General features: G+C 36.0%; 1 protein-coding gene across 13 annotated transcripts in view; it reads left to right on the plus strand.

Moving 5' to 3' along the window:
* Positions 1-12,796, plus strand: part of LOC109045614 (voltage-dependent T-type calcium channel subunit alpha-1G-like) — a 199,965-nt gene that overhangs the window by 153,476 nt on the left and 33,693 nt on the right. For 8 of the 13 annotated variants that reach the window (XM_042735603.1, XM_042735605.1, XM_042735609.1 and 5 more), the window contains 5 exons: positions 4,218-4,344; positions 5,292-5,417; positions 5,612-5,701; positions 7,158-7,350; positions 8,743-8,790. In XM_042735603.1, coding sequence (XP_042591537.1) covers positions 4,218-4,344; positions 5,292-5,417; positions 5,612-5,701; positions 7,158-7,350; positions 8,743-8,790 — 584 coding nt within the window. Of the gene's footprint in view, positions 1-4,217; positions 4,345-5,291; positions 5,418-5,611; positions 5,702-7,157; positions 7,372-8,742; positions 8,791-12,796 lie in introns of all 13 variants that reach the window. The other 5 variants (XM_042735606.1, XM_042735612.1, XM_042735615.1 and 2 more) reach the window with 2 other exon arrangements.

Genomic DNA, 12,796 nt, shown 5'->3' on the forward strand with positions numbered 1-12,796 from the left:
TCTGTTTCCCACCCATTTTCATTATATGGACAAGAGCAGCATAAACATTCTGCAAAGCGTCTTATTTTGTCATACATATTTGGAATGAAAGGAGCATAAGCAAATGATAACATAATTAAAATTCCCTCTGAGAGGGGTTGATACTGTAAGCCCATAAATTCATCTGAAAATCTGTGTTGGACAGTTAAAATCTGTGTACTCCTTATCAAGTATTAATGGCATTGTTACAGAGATGTGTCTCTTTCCATCTTTAGACAGGATGATTTATGCACTGCGTTAAGGGGGGATGTGCACACTCTGTAAATTCATCAACTCTTTAACCCTCAGGTTAAACCCCTCCACTATATGTTGCACTGCACGTCACCCTCGTGGATCTAAATTAACCTCAAAAGCGTATAAAGAAGCATCCATCCTCTATGTCTGCCTGAGCCCCAGAGGAACAGACCCTCCCTTAAACACGTGACGCCAGCATCTATTTACTCATATCACTCTATTCAGTCTCCTGCTTGACCTCTTCGCAATGCAAATAACCTGACATAATATACCGCTTTATTATTGTTCGTGCTCATTAAATCTCACGCTAATTACAGTTCTGCTTTTTTCACAGTGCCTGTCCACTCTAAGGCATTTGCTAAACTAATCTAACCATGCTTGACTTGAAGCAAGTTAGTTTTTCTACATTGTCTGTTTGCTGTAATTACAAGGACGAAGAATTGCAGCAAAAGACAATAAGGACAGATTGTCTCTTTCAGATTTCATCTAGAACTGATTGATTTCATTTATGTAGCATCTCTGCAGATGTCCCTTATGTCTTATTGTTTTTAGATAATTGCTTGTCGAATTGTGAAGTCATAATTTTACTGGATTATGCGAGGGTGCTAGGATGGAGATAGAGAGAACAAGTTCAGTCATTATTTCTTCACTGGTGCACCAACACCAGGATGAATAAGTAATGACTTTTTTAGGTGAACAATGCCTTTAATATCTCCTTTTTTTGGTCTGCAGAAGAAAGTCAGTCATACAGGTTTGGAACGACATGAGAGTGAGTAAAGAATGAGAAAATTTGCATTACTTCTACTTTTAGTCTTTTGTAGTTAAATTTTTTTTCGTCCTTTGACGGATGTCCTCAAATTGTGTGCTTGCTGTGTGTGTGTGTGTGTGTGTCAGGGACACACAGCTTGAATCCCCCAAACTGACGGTTCCCAGCCCAACAACAGCATCCTTTAATTACAGCCAGGATGAAAATGTGTCTCTGTGTTCTGGGAATAAGAGGCTCCTTCAGTGCTCTAGTTATTGTTCCCTTCTTAATTTATTTATTTATTAAAACCTTTCAGAACACAAAGACCGGATCGGAGCTGTGAATATGGGAAATTCAGCTTTTCTGAAGGCTTGCAGAACACAGTAACTACACGTGCCTACAAACCAGAAGAATGCATTAGCATCACGTTATAAAACTAGGACCACCATCCTGGTTCCTCACCAAAAAAAAAGAAAAAAAAATATCATGGTATTTATAATTGTACCATTATATTTTATCATACTATGGTAATCGTTCAGTAATGGCATGTGTTACCATTTGATATTTTCAAAATGTCCTGTATATTTTTCTCCTACTGCTCTCTTTTAATATTATAGAAATACATGTTAAATGGCAAAAAACCCATATTTACACTTTATATGTATAAGCACATAAGTTCACTGTGTTCTGGAATGTCTACTGTATTGAAAAACATTACTGGCGCAACATTTCAGACAGTAGCGCCCTCTATTGGTCAGGGGTTGAAATCTCATGGCGTTAGACCAGTATTGATAGTATTATTTATATACAATTATAATATTTATTGATATTTTGAATTGACTTTTTAATTTTACTTTGTGATTTTTTTTTTAATTTTCTATTCAGCTTTTTAGTTCTTAAAACTTTATTTTAATCTATTCATATTTTATTTTATTTGATATTTCAGTCCAATATTTATTTTTCAATCTAGACATTTTTTTTTAATTGTTTTAGTTTTAGTTAGTAAGTCGTATCATTTCACTAGACTGTTCCTCTCAGATTCAGTCAGAGTGTGGGTCTAGACATATTGATCATTCTCATCGTTTGACATTTCCATAATTGATTTTAAGGTATTACCGGAAATCCCCCAAGTGAGCTTGGATAAATACGCTTGAGCTTGTGAAAGATGCATGCAGATATTCAGACAAACAAAAGACAAAGCAGCCTGTTATCTGCACTCCCTTTAGGTAGACTCCTTTCTCAAGCAGTCACTTTGACTAAACCTGATTGGTCTCTTTAAACGTGGCCTTTTCTTCATCCTCAGACACTGATACAATCACAGCACACTTCTTAAGAAGATCAAAGCTGAGGATCAAATCAGGTTTTTGCCGCTTTAGCTCAGTTCTGTGGTGAGGAGCCAGAAATCACTGTCACAAGATGAGGATTAATGTGCCTTTTATTCTTTATTCTGAAGGGAGAACATTTTTTCAAGTCTTTTTGTGTGTGTGTGTCTGTAGAGTGTTTGTGTGTGTAGTATCATAAACATCTTGCAGTATACAATGTTTCTGCACTGCGTCTGGATCCCCTGCTACTGCTTTAGGTCCTCATTGAGTCCCATTACCATCAGTTCAACACAAACAGCACCACAGATTAAAGCCTGTTGCCATTTACAGCTCCCTTAGAGTATAATTTTACATGTTATGTGTTGTTCTTACAGACAAACAGTAGGTCTTGAATCTGTCTGCACTACTTTTTAATTGTTGGTCTTGCATTAGATGGACATCTTTGACCATTTAAGCACCTTTCATTGGTTTTTCATTGGTCTCGTGCCATGAGTGCAACATTTTTAAGACAGCATGTTAACTTTAAAGAAGGCAAACTTTTAAAAACACATGCTTTCTGTCTCTTTCTTTTTTTTTTTTTTTTTGTACAAAATAACACACCCTGGCCTCTAAAGCAGCTGAATTATTGTTACAGCTGTGTGTTTGTATTACATATGTTATTGTGTGTGCCTTTGTGAGCAGGTGTCTTTGTGTCACTGTTGGTGCCACCCTCCGCAGAGGTTGACAGGTGCGGTTTTGTGCCGGATGTCGTGGCGTTAATAATTAGGCTTCATCTTTATTCCGGCGGTTTAATTAAAACTGTCTCCTTTCTTTGCAGCACAGAAAGTTTCCCGACAGCATTGCATTGCGGTTGCTTAGCATAATGGCGAGGGCATGAAATGTTTGCTGGTAATTGCCATGCTCACTCGTAGAGGAGGTAGTGATTGCAGCAATGATGGAATGCCAAAAGTAGAGAAAGCTGACTAATGTCAGGTCAGTGAAAGCATGGGAAACATTTATCCACTCGCAGACTCTGGCCAAGCAAGAACTGAGGAGTTTAAGGACCCTTTCTGAATTTACAACTATGCAGCTCATCATTCAAATGTGCGTAGTAAGGATAGTAAAATAAATTGCCTTATCAGGTTTTAAAAGAAAGGAGAAAGTGCTTCCCATGTATTTTATTATTAGTCAAAGATAGTGTCAAATTTTTGCCCAAATTCATCTGTCACAAAGCTATTCAGAAAAACTGTGCGATGAAGCCATTTGAAATTTAAGACATTTAAGTCTTTGCATTGATTAATATTAGTCAATCATTGTCAATCAATGTTAGTGTCTTAATGCTTTATTTTGACAGCTGTAAATATACTAATAAATTATTTATTGTTATTAATATAAATTAGCACTGTCAAACGATTTATCGTGATTAATCGCATCAAAAATAAAAGTTTGTTTACATAATGTATTTGTGTGTACTTTGTATATTATGCATATAAAAATACACACTCATACATATATATTTAAAAAATATATGTACTGTATATTTAGATTTATGTATAAATATAAATGTTAAATATACACACACAGATATGTAACTAAAAAAAAAGATTTTTTATATCATACACACACACGTTTGTAGGTGTGTGTAAGGGTATTTATATATACATTATAAATATACACAGCCCTTTGACAGCCCTAAAATATAGTTATATAACATGATAATACTGTACAAAATAAGTAATTTTGTCAAGTCAAATGTTTGTTTGTTTGTTTTTCCTGAGAAAGTAGTTTTTATGTTGATTTGCCTCTTAATTTCCAAATGGAAAACCATGGTCCTGAAGCAAAAACCAGCTGAGAACCTCCAGGCAAGTTAAACATCTGTTCTCTTGTTGGATTTTCAGAGTGATCAGCAGAGCTCCAGGACTGAAGCTGGTTGTTGAGACACTGATGTCATCCCTCAAGCCTATCGGGAACATTGTCGTCATCTGCTGTGCCTTTTTCATTATTTTTGGCATCTTGGGAGTTCAGGTAAGTGCAAAACAGCATAACCCTGCAGAAATCACAAGTGTAAACCAGTTTAAATTGGTTTTCTGATAGTAAAATGGGTCGTTTCAGAGAGGCATTAAGCACTTTTCAGCTTGGTCAGCATGGGAGGCCTGCTTAAACCAGTTTTAGCTACTTTTTTTTTAGTAGGGAAGTTAGAACTGCTACCTTACAGTTATATAGTGGATATAGCTTAATACTTCTTGCTTAGATCGACTATTAAAGTAAAAGCCAGTCTTAACTTTAGGGATTAATTGTAGTAATTCCTTCTAAGAAACCGTCATATATAAAGTAACATAACCTTTGACAGCTCTGTGTGTAATCCACGAGATTGCCTTTAAGACTTTTAGTGAGAGAGAAAGAGGTGGTACACAAAACGAATACATGATTTTCTGTCATTTCTGTAAATTTGAAACATACTCTTCCTGCCCACATCTGAATAATCTGACTATGATTAAAATGCTCTGTTTTCCATACTTCCACAATTTACATAAGTCCGTAGGGGAACGCCGATGTAATTTATCTTCCATTCTTCCAGGAAAAGATGCCTGTGCTCTTTGTGCCTGTACGATGTGTCATGTGTAACATTGACTTTGTCCTTGTATGGTTTTGACTAAGCAGTCATACTGGATTTTCAATAATGTAGACATAACCGTCTTGTATGAAGTTGTAACGTGTTTTTAAACAATTAATATATTTAGTTAATGTGCAGTTCTGGTAATATTGACATTTTTTATATAATAGAAATTTAAACTTTGAATTTCACAACCTCTTCTTCTTCCAATAAATGTCCAATATGTATATATTTCTGTTTATTTTCTCAAGACCCTTGATATCTGTCATAGTGGTTGAAACGTGTGGTATTCCCAAAGAACTCTCGCAGAGAAAAGGAAGGTTGGTTGTGAGCTGATACATTTGCTTTTTCCTCACAGCTCTTCAAAGGAAAGTTCTTTGTGTGTCATGGGGAGGATACTAAGAACATCACCAACAAGTCTGATTGCCTCCAGGCTAACTACAAATGGGTCAGGCACAAGTACAACTTTGATAACCTTGGGCAGGTAAGCGTTTAACCTGGCAGTGGTTATACAAATGTTCACTCTGTCTCAAGATGCTCTTTTAGACGTACCTACAAGCGACTGATAATGTCACTTTCAATTGGAAAAGAATCCGTTATGGTCTCAGCAAAGTCAAATGTAGTCACTGAAGTCAAAGATTTCTTTTAACCTTTTTTATCATCTCTCACCTCCCTCAGGCCCTTATGTCCCTTTTTGTTCTGGCTTCCAAAGACGGTTGGGTGGACATAATGTACGACGGACTGGATGCTGTTGGTGTCGATCAGCAGGTACTGACTGTTACCTGCATAACATTTTATTGTAATAATATTAATACAGATTTTCATGCTTGTGGATTCACTGTGGACAGTGTGGCAACCTTGTTTAAGTGGGTCACCGTGAACTGTCATTCGCATTCTCCGATAGCCGCAAACTCTGATTGGACAACTCTATGAACTGAATCAGAGTTGAAAAATCATTGGTCAGCATTCCTGTTCTGGCTTCAAAGAACTGCTTTTCCATTCATCAGTTCTTCTGTAAAGCTCCATATTGTCCATTCAACACATCTCTTTGAAGTTACTTATTTTACACTCTTCTTCCAAATGTCTTTTTTTTTAATACAGTTTGAATTTTAGAATAATTTTGAATTAATTTTTGAGTAATAAAATATAGGATTTATTTATTATTTTTTTTGCCTGAAAAGGAAGTCTTCATGCCTCATGTCTGGCTGTAGGCTCCTGAAATTATTCTGCACTATTTGAAAAGAGCCCAGCCCTTGTCCTAGCCAAGGCCTTTATGTGTTTGAATTGGAAAAGATATCTCTTCTTCAAATTCATGCCATGTGGCCTGTGCCTCACCATTGCACACAGAACGCTTAATCTAGCCTAGAGGCAGGCATCTTTCGGGTACCCAGTAGGAAAGACCTTTGAACCAAAATGTTATTGATATCCCAATACTCCATCATCATCATCTTGAACATGGCTGTAACTTACTACTGGGTACCTGACTCAGCAACTGATATATTGGTTTTTACAAAGAACATTTTTTTTTGATATTATATTATATTATATTATATTATATTATATTATATTATATTATATTATATAAAATGCATGTAACTTATTTTTTTTCCCTTGCTCTAATGAAAATCTGTTGCTATTATTAATATAATTAATATTGATTTTATATAATGGCTACTTCAGAGCCAGCTATTGATATACTGTTGGTTGGTTTGTGTTAAGAGCTTAGTTTTTTTTTATTATATTATATTATATTATATTATATTATATTATATTATATTATATTATATTATATTATATTATATTATATTATATATACTGAAAGAGCATAGTTTTTTAATATATTATATTATATTAATATATTAAGTTGATGTTAGCATCATGTTAGCGTTGCATAACCATTTAGAAACTATAATTTTAGATTATGCTGGCTCCATAAAATGTGTGAGAAGTTTACTTATGGGTTGCGGATTTGAGGTTGGACCCAACAATGTAGGGACTGCAGTGTCTTTGATAAGTAGCTTCTTTGAAAAACAGCTATGCAGGCTATGTGCATTTGACTTTGGATTGACTGTTTTGAAAATTATATGGTAGTTACATAGCCCCTATACCTCAGTTATCATGAAAAATCCAGAAAATTTCAGTTTTGACAATATGGGACCTTTAATGTGTTTACATTAGTGTGCACTCTGTACATTAATCCGTGTTGTGTTTTTCTGTGTTGTAGCCCATCATGAATTACAACCCATGGATGCTGCTCTATTTCATCTCCTTCTTGCTGATCGTGGCTTTCTTCGTGCTCAACATGTTCGTCGGTGTGGTGGTCGAAAACTTTCACAAGTGCCGGCGGCACCAGGAAGCCGAAGAAGCCAAACGGCGTGAGGAGAAGCGCCTTAAACGCATGGAGAAAAAAAGAAGGAGTAAGGAGAAGGAGCTAGCTGGTCGGTAGCCTTTCCACACCTTTCTGAGTCCTGCTTGATCATTTTGATTTGACCGCGTGCTAAATTAGATGCTAATTAGTGACCGGCGTATGAGGAATGAAATGCTCGGGCCCGTAATTAGCTAGGAATCCGCCCCTCCCCGGCTTGCCCCCGTTTTGCCTGGGAACGTCTGTAGAGCATGTCCCATGGCTTGCATGGTGATCTGCTTACTGAGAGAGCAGGGTGTGCAGTGGACCCCTGCCCCAGGGCTCTGCCCACCCTCCTCCTCTCATGCATGTAGGGCAGTGCAGTCTGAGAAGTAAATAAAAATCTTGTCCCACTCAAATTGGTTACATCCATCAGCTGCCTGCTCCGATGCTACCCAGGATGCACGGCGTGGTATTGATGACCTTCTCTTTGGTTCCACTGCCTGCTATTTTCAACACAAGCCGTTAGCATTAAAACAACATCATTGAGAATCTCCGTGTGGATGCTAGCTCTTGTTTGGATATTGGCTTGGACATTGGTCCAGCATGTTTGATCTTTACTATTAAAAATGGGAATTTCTGTTTTTTTTTTTTTTTTTTTTTTTTTAAGCCCTTGAGAAATACAGATGTAAATAGGTAATCTATAAACTATATCATCTGAGTCAGGCCACGTGATCAGAGATTAAAACTCATCTAATGCAAACAAAGCTAGTCTTATTAGTACTTTCAAATCTAGCCTTCTCTAAATGTACTGTCACATCACACTTTCTAATGAATATCTATACAGTATTTGATTTGCGCATTAACTGATTAGCGTGTCCTTTGTTTTATAGTGCTTTATCATGCCATCAGTTCTAGCTGGAGAGGGAAAGGTGCTTTATTTTATCTCGCTTCATCTTTTCTTTTCGCTACAGATCTAATTTTCCGTAGGTGTGAATGTCTGACGGGATGTGTCAGGTTTCCGGGGTGGAAATGGGATTAAACCGTGTGTCAGCTTTGCCTGGCCTGATTAATATTTTGAAACTTCTTTTTGAACGTAATATCTAAATATCCTGAGGTAACTTTGTGGACTTTTGCTATAAAAAGTTGAGTGGAAAAGTTGTGGTTCCTTTCAGGTGAACTTGTTGGTATCATTAGCTGAAAAAGTGAAAAGTTATTTGTTTGCCAGACGTTTCCATCCACAAAGTATTTCAAGCACAGCAATCTCGGACTAATAATGTATGGCTCAAACAGCCGGGATAAATAGATTTAGTATTAGTGTTTTACACATAACAACAGGGTTATTTTGGACTCAGAATAATTGGAACACCCACCGGCATATTCTCCCAGAAAATCCTTCCTATTTCAGCTCCTTTGACGGTTTCTTTCCTTGCCCTACCTGATTAACATGGTTTCGTTCTTCTAGATATAATGCTGACCGGTGTCAGTTGGTCCAGTCCCGATCACACACAAGGTACAGATTGCTTATGGCATGTCTATGTGTTCACCGTGGTGGTGGTTTTGGGACAAGGGTGGGAGAGGGACACCGGGTGGGAAGGCACCATCAGCGCCATGTTCTCACCTCATCAGATCTGATATGACCACACAAGAATTGTCTGTGGAAGTGTGTATGTCCGGTTTTTCCACACCTCATCACCAGCTCCAGCCAGCCCAGCCTCAAGCTCACACAGGGGATGGATAGAGAGAGAAAGGGAGAGAAAAACCGCAAATGTTATTTTTAATATGGTTCTAGTTCTCGATAAACTCACCTCAGCCTGCAGTAAATGCTCTGGTGGTATCACAGGTCTGATCTCTCGATGTTGCCCCCAATGTGACGCACTGTGGCTGACTGTTCGAAGGGAAGAGTATCACTGTTAATGTCTTTAGCTTTTATTGAGCTGTCTGCTTCAGAGTTTTCTCATCGGTTTGGTGTTGTGGCGTAGTGATTCACTTCGTTTTGTGATGTTGCCCCATAACACTGTTTACAAAGCTACTGACATGCTAAACACAACACCACTCCACAACACACCTTGCTGTTGTTCAAAGGCTGCATGACGTGTTAATACTCATTTGTGACATACGTGAGTAAAATGTTTGTATGGCACACTTGTTCCACTTTGACTTAAGAAAATGTTGCTGTAATGGGCTGCTTTACATGATTTTATTTTATACAGTAATTTGAGTACAGCTGGCTTGTTTTGGATGTAAGAGGGTATAATACAAGATTTGTTTTGGTACAATACTGAAGTATTGTAATGTATAAGATAGGGCTGCAACTAACAACTATTTTGATTATTTATGATTAAGCAAGTATGGTCAAAAATTAATTTAAATGTGAAGTTTATAATATAGTTTATTTTTTAATTTTTTTTTTTATTTTTTGACTGTTTTTTTCTCATTTTTTCTGTTTTTTTGCTTTTTATGTTTTGTTTAATTTCATTTTTAAGTTTAAGTTTGACAATTGTCATGAAAATGTAACTGTAATAGTGACACTTGCTCACTGTTAGGACTTCCTGTTTTGCATAACAGAAGTACTCACATTATAACAGTATATCAGTAAATTGTACAAGACCATTCAAAACTTTGATCATAGTTGATCAAAACAACATTAAAATTAATAATGATGATCAGTTAAATGTTGCAGCCCTAGTATTAGCCATATGAAACCTGAATGAAATGGATTTTTATTTAATTTTTTATTATTTTATTTTATTAAATTTTTTCGGGTCCTCTCCCCTCCCAAAGTTTGATTTGCTGTACCGAAACAAACGCCTATGACAGTCGGGTCCTCTCCCCTTTTTTAGTAAAAAAAATATAATGGAAAAAGCGGAATGTTTTTGTGCATAGAACATGTTTACCGTGTTGTTCTCAGTGTAGCTGAGAGTCTCTTATCTCTTCCCTTCTGTCTGTGTTCTGCCTCTGTGAACAAGAGCTCCCTCATGAACCCCTTTACTTTTGTCCTCTCTGCCTCTCTTTCTTTCCTACTCTCTCTTTCCCTCTCTTTCCAACTTTTGTCTCTCTTTGCCCCCATTCCCCTAATGTTCTTACAAAACATCTATCTTTCCTCTTTCTCAAGTACACATTTTAAAACCCTTTAATACTTTTTTTTTCTTATCACCAGAGACTCCATATAAAACTACTAATAATTATTAATTAGTATTAATTAGTAGTATTATTATAATAATTATTATACATTTACCCACAGTAATGTGCAAAGAATAGAGTTTTTTAGACATGAACATCTCTTTTATGATGAAAATTGGCATACACAGCTACGCTAATAAACAAAGTCATGCATCCACACCAGGAGGAGTCAGTATAACGTCCAAGATGAATAAGCGAAAAGAAAACAAAAACGCATTGAATGCACTTCAAATGTGTTTGGTATATTGTTTATAAAGCTGTATATGCTTATATATTCTAACATGAGAGTTCTACAGATTAGCCTGATAGGTATAACTGTTGATTAGCATATGCTGTCGTGAGTGTATGGATGATCACACTTTTACACGTTTTAAACACGGTTCACAGTTGCATGGTCAACATTGTTCACACTATGATTGAGTTATGTGATTAAAAAATGCAGGCTCCATTTTCCTTCCAATTAGAAGACAATGTGTTAATTAGTTGACGATCCAGTTACAGTGAGCCTCAGCATATTTTATCATTCTGTTTTGGGTTTGTCTTTAGGAGGGGTGGGGGTGTTACCCCCCACCAGTCTGTCTTTCTCGATTAGCTTCTGTTCCCCTCCTGTTGGACTGCCGTCGCTGCTGTATGCTCGCATGTGGGATCAAAGGGCTGGTTAATCATATCACGCTGCAGTAGGGCTGAAACCATCTGCCTCTCCTCTACCTGTGTCCTCCCCCAGTCGCCATTTATTAGCCCTTCTCTGAGGTGCCTCATCAGAAATGTGTCCTGCCAGCAGTTTGCCCGGACACACTGTATTAACAAGGCATATCATTTGGGGGTGTCCTTGATTATGTATCATATCAGATTTACAAGTATATGTCCTTTTAGGCTGCAGCGTAGTAATAATTCTTATCCTGCTACAATCCAGGGATGTTTGCATTTTCAGTCATCCATTCAAAATCAGGACGGTGCCTCATTGATAAGCATAAACAGAAGCTACAGATGGGTCCTTCTAAAAAAAATTGACTTTTTGAGTTTCAAAACATTGAATTTTTGAATTCAGTTCATTTTTCTCTATCTCAAAAAAAAAAATAAATAAAAATTAATTAATAAAATCTGACGTTGTTAATATCTTGACATTATTCTCAATCATGAGAAATGACTTAACTTTTCATAATTATTTTAAAGGTATAGTTTACCCCAAAAAATCTGTCTTTAATTATTCACCCTCATGTCGTTCCAAACCTGTAAGACCTTTATTCATCTTCAGAACACAAATTAAGATATTTTTTATGAAGTACAAGAGTTGCTGCATAGACAGCAATGCAACTGACATGTTCAAGGCCCAGAAAGGTCAACTGTAATGTAGTGTGCAAAGAAAACAAAATAACAACTTTATTCAACAATTTCTTCTCTTCTGTGTCAGACTTTAATACACATTCATGAGAGTACCCCTTTTTGTAAAAATATTTAACATGAAAATTAATAATTACTTAAATAATAATTGTTAATTTAATATAAATATTTTGATAATTAATCATTTAAAGTTAAATTACCTTTTCCATTGTGATTAGAAAAATCACTAAATGCTGAATTATGGATTCTTCTTACTCTTTACTTTTACATATTTAATTTTGTTTATTTGCATAGTGCTTTGTACAATGCATATTGTTCCAAAGAAGCTTTCCGAAAATAGAAAAATAAATAAGATAAAAGGAAAAGAAAAGCAGTGCTAGACAACCCCCCAGTGAGCAAGCCAAAGGCGAGACTGACAAGGAAAAACAACATAGGATTTCAAGTATAATAATTACTTGACATAAGAAATAATCTTTTTAAATATTTGTATTATTTATTTTGTTTATTTTGCTGCTCAACTCAAAACAAAATGAATACATTTATAAATGTCAAAAGCTGCATACCATATGACAGTATTGTTAGTTTACAAAATTTCTTTTTATAATTTTTTTTTTTCCATTTTACCTTTTCTGTCCTGATTTTGTTGGGAAATCTGCTAAATGTATTTAAACATGAAAAATGTTTTAAACAAAGCAAAAATTACTAAATTCCTATTCATAGTTTAAAGCACAATCAGATTAGTTAAAACATGTAATTTATGAACTGGGATGTGTAGAACCTCATACTGTAGATTATGGATGTTCTAATTCTGCATATTCATTGGGTTCCATGAACAGAATCTACAGTTACCTTGAAAAACTTACCCCTGATAGCAAATACATCTTAACGAAGAATATAATGTCAGCATTTATTCCATTTGTCTTTATATACCCATGTAGAACTGGAGATGACCCACCAATCTTTCTTTTAATCTCTAGCAGGCAAGTGTATAGTCT

The sequence above is a fragment of the Cyprinus carpio genome, chromosome B12 (genome assembly GCF_018340385.1).
Source record: "Cyprinus carpio isolate SPL01 chromosome B12, ASM1834038v1, whole genome shotgun sequence".
NCBI classification, from domain to species: domain Eukaryota; kingdom Metazoa; phylum Chordata; class Actinopteri; order Cypriniformes; family Cyprinidae; genus Cyprinus; species Cyprinus carpio.